The sequence below is a fragment of the Heloderma suspectum genome, chromosome 1 (genome assembly GCF_057233095.1).
Source record: "Heloderma suspectum isolate Gila_16-S chromosome 1, 16-S_ref, whole genome shotgun sequence".
Classification (NCBI taxonomy): Eukaryota; Metazoa; Chordata; class Lepidosauria; order Squamata; family Helodermatidae; genus Heloderma; species Heloderma suspectum.
In genome coordinates this window covers 48,493,717-48,515,005 of record NC_139458.1, presented here as the reverse complement: position 1 = coordinate 48,515,005, position 21,289 = coordinate 48,493,717, and the positions used below count along the sequence as shown (strand labels likewise).

Sequence of the window (21,289 nt, the reverse complement as noted above, 5' to 3'; positions counted from 1 at the left end):
AATTAGATAATCAGTGGCCAAAGGGAAAGTAGTGGATAGACTGTTCCTTAGACTTTACTCACACATTCAACACAGAGCTATGTAAATCTTGTTAGAGAGATTAGATCAGCTGGATTTGGATGCAAATCCTGTGAAATGCTCCATACATGGCCTGCTCACAGACCATGATAGGAATGGTGAAATTGGAGAAAAATGTGGGATCAATCTGTAGGAATCAATCATCTGTCTTTGCAAACAGGTTGGCGGAGAAAATATAAAATTAATAGCTACTAGCACAGCACCTGTGTTTTCACTTTCCCCATAAAATTTCTTCCTAGACCTCTGACTGGCCTGCCTCTTTTGCTCTCATTAGCTGAGCTGCTTGGATGCTGTAGTGGGCCCGTGCAAGCAGAGACGTGTCATTGGTTTAGCTGCTTTCTGAGATATCAAAGTAGGACACCTAGTAGCATCAAGATACTTGAATTAGAAGAACCCCAAGCATGGTCCATGAAATTAAACCCTGTATGTATTGCCTTTGCAGATTTTGCAAACTTGAATGTTTACTGAAACATTGTTGTTAATGGTACAACATAAAGTGAATTTTATAATGGTACAATATAAAGTGACCTATTGCGGTACACCCCCGCCAGGTATCCCCTTTCCCATGACCCAAACCCAGCAAATGCAGAGGAAGAGAAAGAGAAGGACAGCAAAAAAAAGAGACAGAGACAAGACAGAGAAGAAGGAGAAGAATAGAAGACAAGGAAGTGTTGCCCTGTACATCAAAGAAGGCATAGTGTTGCGCGGACTAGAACACTTAAAAGGGGTAGGCTGTTCCACAGAAGTGCTATGGGTGACAATACCAGGCTCCAAAAATAATTTAGTGCTAGGAATGTGCTATCGTTCCCCAGACCAGAATGCTCAGAGTGATCTTGAGATGGAAAATGAAATCAGGGAGGCCTCCAAACAAGGAAGTGTTGTAAAAATGGGCGACTTTAATTGCCCCCACATTGACTGGATAAATGCATGTTCCAGTCACGACAAAGAGGTTAAATTTCTCAGTACCCTAAACAATTGTGCCCAAAACAGTTGGTCATGGAACTGACCAGAGGGGAGGTGACTATAGATTTAATCCTGTGGTGTCACCCAGGACCTAGCTAGTACGAGATATAAATGTTGTTGAACCAATTCAAAACAGTGATCACAGTGATATCAGATTTAATATATATTTAAGTGGAAATTCCCCAGGACATCCAACACAGTCACATTTGACTTCAAAAGAGGAAACTTCTCTAAAATGAGGGAACTGGTGAAAGGGAAGCTAAAAGGGAGAGTCAAGAGGATTAAATCCCTTTAAAATGTTTGGAGACTACTCAAAATCACAACAATAGAAGCCCATAAAATGTATACGACAGGTTAGGAAAGGTAGCACCAAGTCCAAGAGGTCGCCGGCATGGTTAACGAGCAGTATTAAGGGAGCTATTAGAAAAGAGAGAGCTTCTTTCAGAAAAAGGAAGTCTTGCCCAAGTGAGGAAAACAAAAGGGAGCACAAGCTTGCACAAAGGCGATGCAAGCAGGCAATAAAAGATGCAAAAAAGCATTTTGAAGAGCATATTGCTAACAACATCAAGGCCAACAATAAAGAATTTTTTTAATACATCAGAAGCAGAAAAACAGCTAGGGAGGCAGTTAGACCATTGGATGACAATGGAGTTAAAGGAGTACTGAAGGAGGACAAGGAGATTTCAGAGAAGCTGAATGAATTCTTTTCATCTGTCTTCACTGTAGAAGGTATAGGACAGATACCTGTGCCTGAACTGATGTTTTCAGGAAGAGAATCTGAGGAACTGAGGCAAATACTGGTGACAAAGATAAAGTTCTCAACCTCATTGATAAATTGAAAGCAAATACATCACCAGGCCCAGATGGTATCCATCCTAGAGTTCTCAAAGAACTCAAATATGAAATTGCTGGTCTTCTAACCAAAATATGCAACATGTCCCTAAGATCAGCCTCTATACCAGAGGACTGGAAGATGGCCAATGTAACACCAATTTTCAAAAAGGGATCTGTGTGTGTGTGGGGGGGGGATCCAGGTAAGTTCAGGCCATTTAGCTTAACAGCATTATTAAAGATAAAATTAGTAAGTATATAGAAGGACAAGCCCTGCTGAAAAAGAATCAACATGGCTTCCACCAAGGTAAGTCCTGTCTCACTAACCTTTCAGAGTTCTTTGAGAGTGTCAATAAACACATAGACAGGGGTGATCCGGTAGACATTGTTTACTTGAACTTCCAAAAGGCTTTTGACAAAGTCCCTCACCAAGGACTCCTGAGAAAACTTAGCAGTCACGGAATAAGAGGACAGGTCCCCTTATGAACCAGTAACTGGTTAAAGAACAGAAAGCAGAGAGTAGGAATAAATGGTAGATTTTCCCAATTGAGGGAAGTAAATAGTAGAGTCCCACAGGGATCTGTATTGGGACCAATGCTTTTCAACCTGTTCATAAATGATCTGGATTTAGGAGTGAGCAGTGAAGTGGCCAAGTTTGTGGATGACACCAAATTATTTAGGGTGATTAAAACAAAAAGGGATTGTGAAGCTCCAAAAGGATCCCTCCAAACTGGGAGAATGGGCACCTAAATGGCAAATGTGGTTCAATGTAAGCAAGTGTAAAGCGATGCACACTGAGGCAAACAATCCCAACTTCAAGTATAACCTGATGGGATCTGAGGTAGCAGTGGCCAAGCAAGAAAGACATCTTAGGGTTGTGGTGGACAGCTCGATGAAAATGTCAGCCCAGTGTGCAGCTGCTGTAAAAAAAAGGCAAACCCTATGTCAGGCATAATTAAAAAAGGAATTGAGAATAAAACTGCCAATATCATACTGCCCCTATACAAATCTATGTGCGACCACACTTGGAGTACTGTGTACAGTTCTGGTACACCACACCTAAAAAGGATACTGTAGAGCTGGAAAAAGTAGGGAAAAGGGCAACTAAAATGATCAAGGGGCTGGAGCATCTCCCCTATGAGAGAAGGTTACAGCAGCTGGGATTGTTTAGGTTGGAAAAAAGGAGGGTAAAGGGAGACATGATAGAGGTCTACAAGATTATGCATGGTGTGGAGAATGTGGACAGGGAGACTTTTTTCTCCCTCTCTCAAGATACTAGAACCCAGGGTCATCCCATGAAGCTGATTGGTGGGAGATTCAGGACAGATAAAAGGAAGTACTTCTTTACACATCGCATAGTTAAACTATGGAACTTACTACCACAGGATGTAGTGATGGGCACCAATTTGGATGGCTTTAAAAGGGGGTTGGATAAATTCCTAGAGGAAAAGGCTATCAGTGGCTACTAGTCCTGATGGCTGTGTGCTACCTCCAGGACCAGAGGCAGTGAGCCTATATACACCAGTTGCTGGGGAATATAAGTGGGAGGGTGCTGTTGTGCTCGTTTCCTGCCTGTGGCTTCCTGGTCGGCCACTATGTGAACAGAATGCTAGACTAGATGGACCCTTGGTCTGATCCAGCTTGTCTCTTCTTATGGCAGGTTACAAGAAACACCCCAAAATGAATAAAATAAAATAAAGTAAGGATTCAAAGAGCTGTAAGAACTGAGGCTAGACACTACTGAATTTAGTGCTAGCGTCAGTATTATTTTTTTCCTTGACTGCCAGGTTCATGCAGGAGCCATGGTTTGTGACATGATGTAATCTCCCATGGAGGTGGTATATATCCCAAAATTAGGTTAGGAGCTGCACATTTGAAGGGGTGAATCAAGAAGAAACACCTTATTGATACAAATCAGTTGAGCAGTCCTGGAGCTTTTTAATAAAGCATCATTGGCCACACTCAGGTACAATATTTGCTGCTTTTAAGGTAGAGCCAGAATCATTTTAGAAGGAGGAAAATTATATATATATATATATATATATATATATATATATATATATGCACACAGACACACACACACATACAGTGGGGGAGAGAAAACACACACTGAGTTAGAGAAGCTCATTATTCGAGATCAAATTTAAAAGGCATGCAATCAGATCCAAAGAGCTCCATGCATATTATTAACATTTATATGCTGCCTTATCAGCTAAAAAGCCATCAAGGTTGTGTACAATAATTTAAAACAATAAGACCTTGCAACAATAAAACAAGAAGATTAAAAACAATAAAAACATTAAAAATAAACTATATATTTTAATTCACACCCTTTCTAAAAGCCAAGGGAGTGGGAGCCAATCCTAATTCTTGAGTGAGCCCATTCTAAAGTTTGAGGGCAACACTGGAGAAAGACCTTTTGTGCATGCCCAGCAAATGGGCCTCTGCAAGTAATGGTGTGCTGAAAAGGGCCTCTCCTCCAGATCTTAACACTTGGGCAGGTTCATAGTGAGACAGGCGGACCCTTAGATGACCAGGTCCTAAGCCATTTAGGGCTTTAATGGTAAAGACCAACACTGTGAATTGAGCCTGGAAAGCAATTGGCAACCAGTGCAGGTCCTTCAGGACAGGTGTAATGTGGTCCTGATTGTTGTTCAGTCATTCAGTCGTGTCCGACTCTTCGTGACCCCATGGACCATAGCACACCAGGCCTTCCTGTCCTGCGCTCTCTCCCGGAGTGTGCTCAAGTTCATATTCATTGCATCGGTGATGCTATCTAGCCATCTCATCCTCTGTCGTCCCCTTCTCCTTTTGCCTTCAGTCTTTCCCAGCATCAGGGTCTTTTCCAGAGAGTTTTCTCTTCGCATTAGGTGGCCAAAATATTTCAGCTTCAGCTTCAGTATCTGTCCTACCAATGAGCACTCAGGGTTGATTTCCTTTAGGACTGACTGATTTGACCTCCTTGCAGTCCAGGGGACTCGTAAGAATCTTCTCCAGCACCACAGTTCGAAAGCATCAATTCTTCGGCACTCAGCCTTCCTTATAGTCCAGCTCTCACAGCCATACATTACTACTGGGAAAACCATAGCTTTGATTAGACGGACCTTTGTCGGCAAGGTGATGTCTCTGCTTCTTAGTATGCTGTCGAGGTTTGCCATAGCTTTCCTTCCAAGGAGCAAGTGTCTTTTAATTTCATGGCTACGGTCACCGTCTGCGGTGATCTTGGAGCCCAAGAAAGTAAAATCTGTCACTGCTTCCATTTCTTCCCCTTCTATATGCCAGGAAGTGATGGGGCCAGATGCCATGATCTTTGTTTTTTTAATGTTGAGTTTCAAACCAGCTTTTGCACTCTCCTCTTTCACCCTCAACAAGAGGCTCTTGAGATCCTCTTCGCTTTCTGCCATTAGGGTGGTATCGTCTGCATATCGGAGGTTGTTGATAATTCTCCTGGCAATCTTAATTCCGAGCTGTGATTCATCCAAGCCGGCGTTTCTCATGATGTACTCTGCATATAAGTTAAATAAGCAGGGTGACAATATGCAGCCTTGTCGTACTCCTTTCCCAATTTGGAACCACTCGGTTGTTCCATGTCTGGTTCTTACTGTTGCTTCTTGACCCTCGTACAGGTTTCTCAGGAGACAGGTAAGGTGGTCTGGTACTCCCATCACTTTAAGAATTTGCCACAGTTTGTTGTGATCCACACAATCAAAGGCTTTAGCATAGTCAATGAAGCAGAAATAGATGTTTTTCTGGAATTCTCTTGCTTTCTCCATGATCCAGCAAATGTTGGCGATTTGATCTCTAGTTCCTCTGCCTCTTCGAAACCCAGCTTGTACTTCTGGTAGTTCTCGGTTCACATACTGCTGAAGCCTAGCTTGTAGGATTTTGAGCATCACCTTGCTGGCATGTGAAATGAGCGCAATTGTGCGGTAGTTTGAACACTCTTTGGCGTTGCCCTTCTTTGGAATTGGAATGTAAACTGACCTTTTCCAGTCTTGCAGCCATTGTTGAGTGTTCCAGATTTGTTGGCATATTGAATTCAGCACTTTAACAGCATCATCTTTTAGGATTTTAAATAGCTCAGCTGGAATACTGTCATCTCCGCTAGCTTTGTTGTTAGTAATGCTTCCTAAGGCCCACTTGACTTCACTGTCGAGGATGTCCGGCTCAAGTTCAGTGACCGCACTATCATGGCTATCAGGGACATTCAGATCTTTCCTGTATAGTTCTTCTGTGTATTCTTGCCACCTCTTCTTAATCTCATCTGCTTCTGTTAGGTCCCTGCCTTCTTTGTCCTTTATCATGCCCGTCTTTGCACAAAACGTTCCTTTGAGATCTCCAATTTTCTTGAAGAGATCTCTAGTCTTTCCCATTCTGTTGTTTTCCTCGATTTCTTTGCATTGTTCACTTAAGAAGGCCTTCTTGTCTCTCCTTGCTATTCTCTGGAACTCTGCATTCAGTTAGATATATCTTCCCCTTTCTCCCTTGCTTTTCGCTTCCCTTCTTTCGTGAGCTACTTGTAAAGCCTCATCAGACAGCCACTTTGCTTTCTTGCATTTCTTTTTCTTTGGGATGGATTTCGTTGCTGCCTCCTGAACAATGTTACGGACCTCCGTCCATAGTTCCTCAGGCACTCTGTCTATCAGGTCTAATCCCTTAAATCTATTCCTCACCTCCACTGTATATTCACAAGGGATATGACTTAGGTCATCCCTGACTGGTTTAGTGGTTTTCCCTACGTTCTTCAATTTAAGCTGAAATGTTGCAACAAGAAGCTCATGATCTGAGCCACAGTCAGCTCCAGGTCTTGTTTTTACTGACTGTATGGAGCTTCTCCATCTTTGGCTGCAAAGGACATAATCAATCTGATTTCGATATTGACCATCTGGTGATGTCCATGTGTAGAGTCGCCTCTTGTGCTGTTGGAAAAGAGTGTTTGCTATGATCAGCGTGTTCTCCTGGCAAAACTCTATTAGCTTTTGTCCTGCTTCATTTTGTGCACCAAGGCCATGCCTGCCTGTTATCCCGGTGATTTCTTGACTTCCTACTTTAGCATTCCAATCCCCTATGATGAAGAGGACATCTTTTTTTGGTGTTAGTTCTAGAAGGTGTTGTAGGTCTTCATAGAACCGATCAACCTCAGCTTCTTCGGCATCAGTGGTTGAGGGATAGACTTGAATTACTGTGATGTTGAATGGTTTGCCTTGGATTCGTACTGAGATCATTCTATCATTTTTGAGATTGTACTCCAGTACTGCTTTTCCCACCCTTTTGTTGACTATGAGTGCTACTCCATTTCTTCTAAGGGATTCTTGCCCACAGTAGTAGATATGATGGTCACCTGAATTAAATTCACCCATGCCTGGCCATTTTAGTTCGCTGATTCCCAAGATGTCGATGTTCAATCTTGCCATCTCATGTTTGACCACCTCTAACTTACTTTGATTCATTGATCTGACATTCCAGGTTGCTAAACAATATTGTTCTTTACAGCATCGGATTTTCTTTTCACCCCCAGACACATCCACAGCTGAGTGTCCTTTCGGCTTTGGCCCAGCCGCTTCACTCTTTCTGGCGCTACTTGGAAATACCCTCTGCTCTTCCCCAGTAGTATATTGGACACCTTCCGACCTGAGGGTCTCATCTTCCGGTGTCATCTCTTTTAGCCTTGTGATACGTTCCATGGGGTTTTCTTGGCAAGAATACTGGAGTGGGTTGCCATTTCCTTCTCCAGTGGACCACATTTTGTCAGAACTCTCTGCCATGACCTGTCCGTCTTGGGTGGCCCTGCACGGCATGGCTTCACTGAGTTACGCAAGCCCCTTTGCCACAACAAGGCAGTGATCCATGAAGGGGGTGGTCCTGATACTGTGCATCCATTAGCAGTCTAGTCGCTTCATTTTGCAGTGATAGAAGCTTCCAGACACTCTTCAGCCCCACATAGAGCGCGTTGAATCAGTCTAAACGTTATGTAACCAAGGCATGGATTGGATAACCTTTGCCAAGTCCAACAGATTCAGGAAGTCCAACAGCTGGTGCATCAAGTGGAATTGTTCTAACGCACCCCTTGCTATTGCTGCCACTTGAAGATCCTGGGATAAATGTAGGGATGTGTGAACCCAGCCCCATCTGGGTTCTCTAGGCACCTGCCCAGCCCCTACCCCTGCTGTCCAGTCCCTGGGCCATGCTCAAGCCCCTCCCATCCTCAGCAAGCAGCCTGCACTCACCCCGGTAGCCTCATTGAGCTCCACGGTCACCATTTTTTGAAAAATAAAAAGGTGATAGCAAAAATGTGCATTTTTGCTTATGCAAAATTGCACATTTTCATGAATGAGCACATTTGCGTTTGCACGAAAATGCACATTTTTGCACACACAAATATGCACATTTGTGAAAATTCGCATTTTTGCACATGCACAATTATGTGCATTTTTGTGATGGCCATTTTATTTTTCAAAAAAATGGTGACTGTGTAGGGATGTACGAAAGTCACTTACCTTTTTGCAGGGGTGCTTCGCGGTGGGGGGGAGGCGCTTTGCTTCTCCCCCTGAAGTTCAGGCGAGGGGGGGGAGGCTTCCCGCCTTGCCCGGACGAAATTCAGGCCGGGGAGAAGCGCCCCGTCTCCCCAGCCGTGAAACAAAAAGTAAACAAAAAACAAAAAAAAACCTGTGATAGGCTATGTAACGATTAATGTAGCCTATGATGGCTAGATTTCCAAAGTCAGCCGTGATAGGCTATGTAAATCGTTACGTAGCCTATCATGGGTGACTTTGAAAAACAACAACCGCGTACGCAAATGGCGGCGCCCTATGGGCGCCGCCATTTGCGTTCCTTATTTGGTCCCGGTAGTCTATGTAAAGATATACAGCGTACGCGCTTTTTTTTTTTTTTCAAAGTCACCCGTGAGTTTGGAAATCTAGCCGTGATAGGCTACGTTAATCATTACGGAGCCTATCACGGGGTTGTTGGGTTTTTTTTACACTTTACTTTGTAATGGTGGTGGTGGCTGCCGCCCCCGCCCCCGACGAAAGGCCGACAAACCGCCGCCGGGACCCGCCGCCAGGAGGGACATTCGCCAAAGGTAAGTCCCATCCCGGGGGGGGCGGGGGGGCCGGAGAATTTCACCGCCAATTTCGGGGGGCCGAATGCGTTGGCGCTCGGCCCCCCAAAGATTCGGGGAGAAATTCTCCGCCATCCCTATGACCGTGGAGCTTGATGAAGCTGCCAGGGTGAGTACGGGCTGCTCACCGAGCACAAGTGGAGGGAGAGGGGGCAGGGTTCCTTGCAAGAGGAAAAAAGGTGTGGTATAAATACAATCAATCAATCAATTTTAATTTTCAAAAAAATGGTGACCGTGGAGCTTGACAAGGCTGCCAGGGTGAGTACGGGCCGCTCGCTGAGCACAGGTGGAGGGAGAGGGGGCAGGGGCTTGGCGAGCGGGGCTCAGGGGTGTGGGCATGGGGGGTACCACTGGATTCCCAGAGAGAACCTGTGCCATCCCTAGATAAGTGTTTCTGTATGTATGTGCACACACTAGAACAGCCCAATTTCCCATTTGAATGGCAGTTCCTACACTGCACTGGAAGCTTTTCTGCATGGTTCCCTGGATTTGGGGAACAGGTTATGTTGATTGCACTTATTTTGGTTGTACTTATTTTGGCTGCCCTGGACTAATTTGTCAGCTTCGCATTCTCCTGCATTGGAATTTTTAAAATCTCAGGTTCTTTCCATCCCAACTATGAAGAAATTTTTGAATCGTGGGAAATTCTTATAAAAGACAAACTGAAACAGAATTTTCATCTGCACTACCCAAATTCGATAGATGCAGCTATTCTCAGCATGGAGAGGACCATGCTGTACCTGCCTGCCACATAGCTATTAAAAGGCAGGAGTCTGTCAGAAAAAGGAGGTGGTGATCCTAATTTGGCACTAACTGATGAATATACAGGGACTGAAACTCAGACTTTTAAGAGGTAGGCATTCAAAGCCCTGGGCCTGGATAGTTGAATCTGTCAGTTTTGGTTTATCTCACATTCGATTTTTTTAAAATCCCAAGTTCTTTCTGTCCTGGATACGAAGAAATCTGTGAATTTTAGTAAATCCTTATTAAAAATGAACTGAAATGAAATTACCACCCATTCCTAGCTGACTATGAAACGTAGCATTCTGTGGACATATACGTAGAAGTTCTGCATACAGCCCTTCAGATGCTACCCATGTGAGTTTGAGAGTAGCAAAAAGGATTGCAGACGCTAATGGGAATAATAGCTGCAAAGAGGCTCATATGCTATGTTGAGAGAAATCTGAGGCGGGGAGAATGGCTATCAAGTGATATCAGTCTGCAACATGATACATGGCTTAGAGAGCAAATGGCATATTTGGCTTTATAGAGAACTGTTCAGACTTCATGTTTAGGACGCAGCCTCTTACTCTGCTGCTCTGTCCCAGCTGCATTTCAGGTTCTGCATTCTTATCTGGGCACCTTGCTACAGGAAACACATAAGACAATTTGGAGAGGATCCAGAGAATGGCAATGCTTAAAGGATTATAGAAAATGATGTATGATTTATAGAAGAAAAAAAAGAAGGAAGAAAAGAACACACTGTTTAGAGCCTCTAAACCTGCTATATGGGGCCAGGAATAGTAATGGAGCTTCCTTTACCTGTTCACAGGAGAATTGGATCAAATCTCTCCCCTTTTATGTCCCTCATAAAATAACCAGAGCCAAGCGAGATGTTTTTTCTTTGTGAAGGTATCATAGGTCAAAGATCTTGGATTTATACGTCTTTTGTACATTTGTGATCATTTTGAATTAGTTTAGCAGTTTGAATTAGTTCAGCCGTTTTCTTTCTTTCTTTCTTTCTTTCTTTCTTTCTTTCTTTCTTTCTTTCTTTTTACAACCTGTGGCAGTTGATGGGAATATTATAGATGAAACTTCAAGGAAGAACATAAGAGCATAAGAGCCTTAATAGAACAGGCCAAAGTTAATCTAGTTTAGTACCACCTAGTACATGCTTTCACAAAGTCTACAGGCTGGCCATGAAGGCAATAGCCCTTGCTTGTTGTTTCCCTCCAGCATCTGTTATTGAAAAGCATACTGCCTCTCATTATGGAGGTTTTATTTAGCTACCAAGGCTAATAGCTGTTGCTAACTCTATCCTCCATAAATGTGTCTAATCCCTTTTTAAAGAAATCTAAGCCAGTGACCATCATATCTCGTGGCAATGATTTTCATATGTTAATTATGGATTGAGTGAAGGAGTATTTTTAATTCATTTAAAGCATTTTTAAAGCCCCTGGAGTGGCTCACAGATCAATAATAACAATAATAAAAATAAAAATAAAAATAAAAAAGACAGTCCCCACCCTCAGGTTTACAGTCTAAAAGACACAACATAAAAGGAAAAGGGGAGGGGGAGGGAGGAGAAAACAAACAAGTTCAGGCACCAGTTCTTAAAGTTGTAGCTCTTACAGCAACCTGCCAGGATGGAAATAGTTCAAGTAGTCAGATGGAATATACATACTGCAGGTGAGGGAGAAGGCAGCCGGTCTCTTAGAAGAGCTGGTGGAATAGCCTTGCTTCCCTTCACTCCCTGTGTTGCAGCTTCATGGGGTTTTGTCTATCCTGAATCTACTGCCAATCAGTTTAATATGGTGAGCCAATTTTACTGATTCTGATGTTATGAGAAACATTTAAAATGTTTCTCCAGTCTCTCTACACAGTTCTTAATTTTATAAATGTATATAATGTCTCATTGTTTTCTAAATTAAGCAGCTCCAAATGCTTTAGCCTTTCCCCATCATGATTTTTCTAATTCTCACTATACTCAGAAAATAAGAACTGTAAACAGTCAGACCAGTGGCTTATAAGGTATCTTTCCAGACCAACTATAGGAAAGTTATCCACATGCTCAGTGTCTGCACAGGGTGGTTCTTCCATCCCTAGTTCTGATTTTCCTGGGTGACTCAATGCCACACTCCCTGCATCATACCCCAGTGGATGCAGCCAACCTCATGTAAAGTCCAAGCATAAAGAGGAGTTGGAAACTGCTCAGTCCACAGTTCATGCAATGATTCTCCTGGCTGCTCAGTTCTTGGTTGGGAGGTTGTATGATTGCTTTGGCTGGTTGCGTAACTCTTTCAGAGCAATGGGTGGATTTACTGACTTGGATTCATCCAGTGGAGGCTGGTGGTAGGGATGCTGGAGAAATTCGAGATGGATTAAAATGAGCTTGGATTTCTAAGAATCTGACCTGCAGAATCTACTGCGGAGCGCCCCCCTCAGGCTGTGCAGAGTCTGTGGACTTTCAGATGATTTCTTTTCTTTCCTGAAATTTATGCATATAACTCTGTGGGAAAATATGTAAGTTTCTGCTGAGGAAACGTTGAATGGAATGGGGGACAATACGCTAAATGTTACATACTAAGGTAAATTATGTAAATACTTAGGTAAACGTTTACGTAATTATCTGCATATTTTTCCACATGATGAAAAAAAAATCGCATCCATCTCTGGGTGGACAACGGAACGAAAGGCGCATGAACATCCACAAAACACAGACAGAGCGGATTGTACACTGTCCGTACATCCCTAGCTGGTGGCTCTGATGTCAGTGGGGTTGTGAATCAGAGACATCTGATCTGACCACCATCAAGCATTCCTTAGTTACATCCCATTTGGACTACGTAACACACTCTGCATAGGGCTGCGTTTGAAACTGTTCAGAAAATTCAGCTAGCCCAGAATGCTGCCACCAGTCTGTTGACCAGGGCTGGTTACTGGGAGCCCACAACTCCCTTGTTATGACAGCTTTACTGGCTACCAGTCTGTTTCCAGGCATAATTCAAAGTCCTAGTTATGACTTATAAAGCCCTATATGGCTTGAGAACAGGCTACCTGAAAGACCGTCTTTTCCCATACATAAGAAGATAAGAAGAGGCATGCTGGATCTGAGCAAGGGTCCATCTAGTCCAGCATTCTGTTCACACAGTGGCCAACCAGCTGCCCATGGGAAACCCAAAAGGATATGAGTGCAACTGCACCCTCCTGCCCATGTTCCCCAGCAACTGGTGTACATGGGCCTCTAATACTGAGGGTGCTTTATAGCCATCAAGACTAGGAGCCACTGATAGTCTTTTTTCCTCCAGGAATTTGTCAAACTCCCTTTTAAAGCCATCCAGGTTGGTGGCCATCACTACATCCTGTGGTAGCGAATTCCATAGTTTAACTATGTGCTGTATGAAGGAGGACTTCCTTTTATCTGTCCTGAATACGAACCTGCCTGATCCTTAAGATCTTCAGAGAGGCCCTTCTTTTGACACTGCCACCATCAGAGGCGCATTTGGTGGTGATGCAAGAGCGGGCCTTTTCAGTGTCTGCTCCCAGGCTGTGGAATTTCCTCCCAAGGGAGGCTAGATTCACTCCCTCTCTACTGTCCTTCTGATGGCAGGCAAAGACTGCTTTATTCAAGAAGGCCTTTGACTTGTAAGTGGTTCTTGGGTTGGGTGCTGTTGTTATCCTGTAATTGCTATGTTTTTACTGTGTTTTATTGTTTTAATCTATTTTAAATTGTTTTTGTAAGCCGTTTAGAGTGCCATTTTTTGGTAAAAAGCTAGGTTATAAATCCAAATAAATAAATAAATAAATACCGTTAGCAACCCTATTTTGCCTGATGCTATAGTAGGGGATCCATAATCTTTTTTGATATTATTATGGTCCTTTCTCATGTCATTCAGCAGGCTTAACCAAGGGATGCCCAAATCTGTCAATTTCAGTTTCTCATTTTTCTAATCTTAAATTTGTTTTAATCCTGTTTCCTCATCAGTTTGCAGGGAAAAAATTGGGAAGTCCACCCTGGAAATTCATATGCATTTTTGTATTTGGGTCTCCTAATATAACATTTTTAATGCAATATTGCCTAATATTACTCATTTGTGTACGCTTTCTGTAATATACACATAGTTGTGTGCACGTCTCCCTAATACATGCATTTTTTTATTGGAGAACCGCATTGTGAGATTCTTAGAAGTGAGAATACTGAATGATAAGTGGCTAACGCATTGGTCTGGAAAGTGCAAATGGGGGAGGTTCATGTTAAAATGTAAACAGAACAAATTTCTCCCCCATTCCTAGGCTTAACACAAAAGTTATCTGGGCTGGACTTGGATATCTGCCAAAGCTGAATGTATGTGCCAATGAGTAGAATAGTAAATCAATTAGCTTTCAGTATATGATTTCCCAAGTCAGAAAGGGCCCTGTTCCAGCTGTGGGTGGTCTTTCGATCAGCTAATGAGTTTTCTGTGCTTCCTACCCACAGGCTGCTAGGCAGAATGTCCACAGATGAGCGGCACCTCACCTCCAGTTGTGGATCCTTTATCAAGACTGAGCCCTCCAGCCCATCCTCTGGCATAGACGCCATCAGCCACCATAGTCCAAGTGGTTCGTCCGATGCCAGTGGTGGTTATGGCATCACCATAGGTGGCCACCCCAATGGCCTGGACTCCCCACCCATGTTCAGCAGTGCAGGGATTGGTGGTGGGCCCTGCCGCAAGCGGTATGACGACTGTGCCAGTGCCATCATGGAAGACTCGCCCACCAAGTGCGAGTATATGCTCAATGCCATCCCCAAGAGGCTGTGTCTAGTGTGCGGGGACATTGCGTCTGGATACCACTATGGTGTGGCCTCCTGTGAAGCATGCAAAGCCTTCTTCAAACGAACAATTCAAGGTATGGGGCCTGGGCGGGGGGATGTAAGTGATGTGCACAGCATGGCCAACTGAGTCCCTTTATTTGCAGGCAAAAGCAATTGCATTGTTTTCCCATAGGAACTGAAATGTATGTGTGCTGAATTTTTGGGGGGTGGGGGTGGGGTGAGAACTGAGACCCTTGGTGAATGTGGACTGCATGGATCCTAGTAAAAAAAAGGAAGAGAAAAATGTTTCAGAATCATTACCACTTCACTAATTCAAACAAGTTTTTATTAACGTTAGCTAACTTTTAGTGGAGGCTGATGGCGCCGATGTCAGTGAGGCTGTGAATCCACTCTGGGTTTCAGTCAGAACCAGTCAGACCTCTAAAGGAGCTATCCAAGGTCCTGAACACTACCCCCAAGCTGGGTTCAGCACCTTGGATAGCTCCTTTAGAGGTCTGACTGAAATCCGGAGTGGATTCACAGCTCCCCTGACATCAGAACCACCAGCCTCGACTGCTAGCTTTACATCTTTCTTATTTTTTTCTTGTAATTTTGCCCAACTTGGTTAATGAACTTCTTGAACCCAGTGCATTCATTTCCAGTTGCTTCTTGTGCATCCAGTAGTTCTACTCCTTTAATTGATTTATTTGTTAGTTCATTCACATAATACAGCAGATTTTTTTCAAAACACAAAATTCTGTTCAGTGATGAAAAAACACTGAACTATAGTTGTTGTGTTTGGAAGGAGCCCAAGATGAATTCCTACTTTGTTCGTTTCAGGAAACATAACACTAAGATTAGATTGAAATGAAAAAAAAGCAGCCAGGAAATGGGAAGTTAATCTCCGGGGGACGAGGGTTTATTCAGAGAATTGTTGGGATGTACCCCCGCCCCAGAGGGGGATCTTGGGAATTTCCTGGGGTACTTATTATTTAAATAGGAATGACATCTTATTTATTTGTTTGTTTGTTCTTATTTAAACAGGAATGACATCTCAACAAAGTTAGCTAAACTCAGATCTCCAATTTATGAGAATTCAAAAGCTTTGGGATTTAGTTTGCAGAAATTAGTTGTGCGTGTGAGTGTGTGTGTGCACACGCACGCTCGCACTCAGCCTGTGCGCTGCTTCGGCCCAAAGTGTGAGCTCCAAGTCAAAGCGAGCCACTTCGGGCTGCTTTGGGCCGCCTCTGAGGCAAGGTGGAGGGGGTACAAAGTGGCACGAAGTGGGACAGGTCGCTCCAAAGCACTTTGGTGTGCTTCAGTGCGATCCGGAAGTCCAGCCCCACCGCTGCGCAGCCCCCAGCTCCTTACCTGAATCCTCTGGATGTGTCCTGGCAGCCATCTTCTTGTTTGGGGGCGGGGCATTTTTTAAATGGCAACTTCCTGTATTTCCAGAAATAGATCCTGCAGGATCTGTTTCTAGAAATACAGGGAGTTGCCATTTAAAAATTTGCACTCTCCCTGGAACTTTAAGTCGCCTGCTGGCAGGCATCCAGAAAGCCCAGGAGCTGGCAGCACCCACCCCCCCGGAACAGCAAGATGTGTGTGGCAGTGCGCGTCCAAGGGCACAGGTAAGTAGCTGGGGGCTGGACAGCACATCGGGGGGGGGGAGCAGGATTTGGATGTCTGAATCCCGCTTCAGCTCTGGAGGCCGAAGCGGTTCCCCCTCGAATCAGGCTGAAGTGAATCAGGCCAGCCTTGGTAGCCCTGAAGCAGCTTCCTAGGCGGATCAGGGGGTCCATGCACAGCCCTAGTGTGCACTGATTCTCAGATTTTGGTAGGAAGAGCTAAATCTTGACAGTGAGACTTGACTATTGCCAAACGCATAACCTACACAAACCATAGCTGCTACTCAAAGATTCATCCTTGAGAGTTAAATGTTGTCATCAGAAATGGATGTTCAAACTTGTTGACCTTGAGGGAGTTGAACTCAAAGTTTGTGCTGCATATTCACTTGGTCTTTCGCTTTTATGTCTGTGAACAATAATAGGAATTCGCTTACCTCTGCCTATATGGGAAAAGGAGACACTCTTGGAAGATCAGGGAAGATTCTTCTTTCCGTAAAGGTCTTCCTATGGTATTAAAAACAGAGTTCTACAAGCTATTCTGTTGCAATACATGAAACCCCTGTTTCAGGATGGGGAAGAAATTTGTTTGGTTTGCATTTTAATGCAAATTTGCCTAATTTTCCACATTCGAACCAAGACGCAAATCAAAACTCAGTTATCTGTAGAAATTCGCACTTCTCTGAATTTTGTAGTGGAGTTCCCCAATCAAAAAAATGTGTACCGAAGTGCATATGTTGGAGGAAAAACTGCACACAAAAATGTGTATATTAATGAAAATAGCACTAAAATGCATTGTATTAAGAAAATTGCTTATAAAAATGTGCATATTCAATAAAATTGCACACAAAAATCCATATATCAGGAGAAGCATGCACAAAAATGTGTTCAAATTTTCATGTGAACCTTAGGAAAACACTCAAAAGTTCAGGACAAACCAAACTTAAGAATCGAAAAATTCTCAAAGTTTAGGATGAACTGAAGTAAAGACTGGAAAAATAAGTAACTAAGAAAAAGCGAAATAGACAAATACATCCATCCCGACTCCTGCTAAACCAGGAAAGTGGAAATATTTTAATTTGTCACAAACATTAGAGCAGTTCAGTTTTGCAAGTTGTATGATGTTAAGAACACGAGTGATACTTCAGATTCAGTGACTGCATGCAACAGATTACAGACATATTTTAATCTAAGCTAATTGATGTTTTAATGCCACTGGTTTGATCTTTTTAAAAGTACAGGACAATGGTTATTTTTCGTAAACTACATAAAATCCTGAAACTATTATACTGAACCTTTTACTTGGAAAGAAAACTCTTTCCTCAAATACTCTCAATGGTGAAGAATCCACCACCTCCCTTTAGTAATGAACCACTTACTGTAAAACTGTATGCCAAATTTTAATTTCTTCTTCTTTAATTTCCAACTACTTGTTCTTACGCATACACATAGATGTAGCCAGATGTCTGTGCACAGCTTTAGACCTCACAAAACATATAAAATGTGATCCAGCAGAGAGGAGTTGGGCGTGGTTCAAATGCCAGCTAAACTGACTTTGGGGGTCATGGACAGATCACTATCTCTTAGCACTCAGTTTAATTTCAGTAACATGGGAACAATACCTAACTCCCGGAATTGCTTTCAGACGGAATAAGTAAGGCACTCTGCACACTAAAAGTGCTAGAATATTTGAACCCACCATTTAAACTGAAGTGATGCTTTAAAACATCACTGTATTTTATTGTTCTTAATGCAATATAATATTGCATCGTTTAATCAGTAAATCGCCATTCTGCCAATGTACCAATCGGCACATTTCAAGACATGCACACACATGTGCAAATACATGTCTGCCTAAATGTTCATTACATGCATACATCAATATGTAGGCATACTATGTGCATTACATTCGTTTGCCCACACTTCTGCAAATGGAAAAGCCCAAGTATATTACTCTGAAAGAGCAAGTGTGTTTCATTCATTCAAAAAGCTCCCTTGACTCCTATGAAGTGTGAATGAAGTAGGCATGTGGGAAGGGGACTTGTTTTATTTTCACTCAGACTTGTTCACTTAGTCCTGATGATTCCTTGTTGCTGAGGATGTCAAAATCTTAACAAGCATTTCAGAGGGAAATCCTGCATGGACATCTGAAGGGTAGAGTGTTCTGCTCTTTAATTTTATTGATTTTAGTCACCTTCCTTTTTGTTATGTAGATCACATTTTCCAGATCCTAGGTAGAAGAAGCTGGGTACTGAGCATTCCTCTATCTGGATCTTCCTCTCTTGTTATATTTGGTAGAAAGCATAGACATGCATATGAGCTTTTCTGCAGCTTATCAGCTGGCTGAGCTACAGGTTACATGTAGATCTGTAATTCATTTCCCTGAGGACTTTCTTTTATCAGGTTAAGACAGTGCCGATGGCTTCTGGTTTATTTATTTATTACATTTCTATACCTCCCAATAGCCGATGCTGTCTGGTTCACAGGTTGAGTGGAAGATCAGTGAGAGAGCATGAAGACAGGGGCTATTTAACCTGTTCCTTCCGAGCCATTTGCAGTGGAGGCAGGGGGCTCCATTTTCGGTGGAGCTGTGAATCCATTCTGGGTTTCAGTCAGAACCAGCCAGAACTCTAAAGGAGCTATCCAAAGTGCTGAACCCTAGCCCCAAAATGGATGCAGCACCTTGGATAGCTCCTTTAGAGTTCTGGCTGATTCTGACTGAAGCCCAGAATGGATTTACAGCCCCACCGAAATCACAGCCACCATCCTCCACTGGCCACAGAAACCCACCTCCCCAGAACTGCTTTTTTCCTGAAGAGATGAGAGGTAGTGGTTTAGGATTGTATCCAACATTGGTATTCTCCTGACAGAACCAGGTCCATTAGCAACTGGGAGGGGCGCCTTTCACTCTTCTCCCCACAGCTCCCTGCACACCCTCAAAATCTGCTCTGGAGGGTTGGGAACCCCTCCGGGGCAGGTTTTTGGATGGCATGGAGGGCTGCACAAGGGAGGAGAGAGGGAGAAAGTCCCATTGTGCTAGCAGACATCCTCTGGCGCTACCCCAATGTTGGATTTAACCTTTAGGGTTTTGTTATACATGAAGCTAGAGACCTAGAGCTTGATTTCTTTTCTTTATCCACTAATTTTGGCAGATGTTATAGAGACACAAGAAGGGAGTGGCATCCAGTTAGTGGAGAATAAGCAAACAAAATACTAGAGAAGTAGAAAGAGAAGATCTCATAGACAATCTCTTGCGAGTGACGTATATTTACATTTCTGAGTACGGTATTTGTTCTTTGAAGCTAATTTTCCCCTGATGATGATTTAGGCTTGAAGAAAGCTTGGTGGTGTGGCATTTTCACAATAAATCTATCTGTAGTAGCAGGAGCAGCTTGTTCCATGATAATTCTGCAGTGGCAGGAGAAGTTGTACTTGGCAAATTTCTTCCTTCTGCAACAATTAAAAGAGCAGCAACCGTGTTCCATACATAATTAGAGAGCCCTTGTTGGGTGGCCTCCACAGCTGCTTTTGTCACATGTGCTTGTTGAACCATGCTAAAGCCCTGCCGGCTGATCCTGTAAACTTAACTTGCTGACTCAGAAGAATAAGCAGCACTGGTTGGTTGGAAGAAGAAGCACTGAGTCTTGGGTTCTTACCATTTCCATCAGCTTGATCTTCATACTTCCTGCTTTTTTTGTAACGATGTCACTCTGCTCTGCTTTAGGCAGGTTCAAACGTTAACACTCTTTGCATCTTAAGAATCTTTTGTCCTTCATTTTGGAGGGGCCACACCTCAAAGAGAAGAGCTTGGATGCTGTGTCTCCTCTACAGTAGCAAAGGTGATTGCAACGGATTAATGGTCATCTTAAGCACTGCACCTATTCACAGGAGCAGGAAAATGTGCACCCACCATATCATTTGAATTAAATGGCCATATTTGTAGGGACTATCATTCAACTTAAAACAGCTGTTACCACATTACATGGTGCATTAACTATATTTACAAGCTCAAAAAGCTTGCCTCGGAGTCTCAGAGATGTTCTTAGGCTGTGACAACGATATGCTGCCGGATTTGCATGAGGCACAATCCATACCACTTTGCTGAACTGCCCTTCCTGGTTTTCTCTTGTGAAATCATGCAGCTCATCAAAGAGATAAAAATATTTTGTGCAATTTGTGCGATGTTGTGCCTCTTCCTGGGTGTTGTGCTCTTTCTCCTTCATTACTGAAGACTAGGGATGGACGGACCCATCTCTCTCTGGTCCCATCAGGTGATTGACGAGCCGTTAGCATTGCTCACCTGTGCGAGCCATGCCATGGGAGCTACAGGACAGCTTGGCAACCGCCCAGGAAGCACTGCAGGATCTTCCGTCGCTTTACCAAGTTGCCACTGTGTACAGAAATTGCTGCTCAGTTACTTCCACAAATCTAATGTTGCATCTATGGCTGCCTTAAAGGGACGATGACTCAACATTACAGGGATAAAGGGCCCTTTACGCCTATGAAGTTGAGTCATTGCCCCTTTAAGGCAGCCATAGATGCAAGATTAGGCTTGCAGAAGTAACTGAGCCGCAATTTTTGCACACAGTGGGAGCTCGGTAAGGTGATGGACGGCCTAACAGCACTTCCTGCTATTCACCAAGTGGGCAAGTGAACCTCCCGCAGCATGGTGAGCGGGGCCTGGGTGGTTGGACCTGGGGGGGGGTCTGTCATACTCCACTTCCTCCTCGGACTCTCGCACCATCCCTACTGAAGACACTTCTTTTAAAAAATACTAGTGAATTTGCTTGATTGTGTCAGGGTTGGATCGGAGCCCAGAGAGCCCCAAAGCAGTTCTGATTCTGAGGAAGAGATAGAAACTGCAGGAGAGGAACCCGTGCGCTGTTCAGAGGAGCAGCCAGGGGGACACCCTCTCCCGGTACACATTCCTGAGAGTGATAGTGACCCTGGCAGGGAGAGGGAGGCGCAACAGCAATTTCTGGACGCTAGGCACCGGCACAGTGTCAAGCGGGAGATGGCAGGTGCTGAGAGGAGGCACTCAGCCCGCTTGGCGTGAGGCAACAGTGGTGCCCCGATGCCCCACAGGAAAAAGGTGGACTCTCTCCTCCTAGCCCATAAGTACAGAGGTTTCCCGCCTTCCCCTCCAAATGGAGATCAACT

At 43.7% G+C, this 21,289-nt stretch overlaps 1 protein-coding gene across 1 annotated transcript in view; it reads left to right on the top strand.

The window, feature by feature from the left end:
* Positions 1–21,289, top strand: part of ESRRB (estrogen related receptor beta) — a 169,109-nt gene that overhangs the window by 93,357 nt on the left and 54,463 nt on the right. Inside the window, exon 3 of the mRNA XM_084827055.1 lies at positions 14,190–14,599. Coding sequence (XP_084683181.1) covers positions 14,190–14,599 — 410 coding nt within the window. The remainder of the gene's footprint in view (positions 1–14,189; positions 14,600–21,289) is intronic.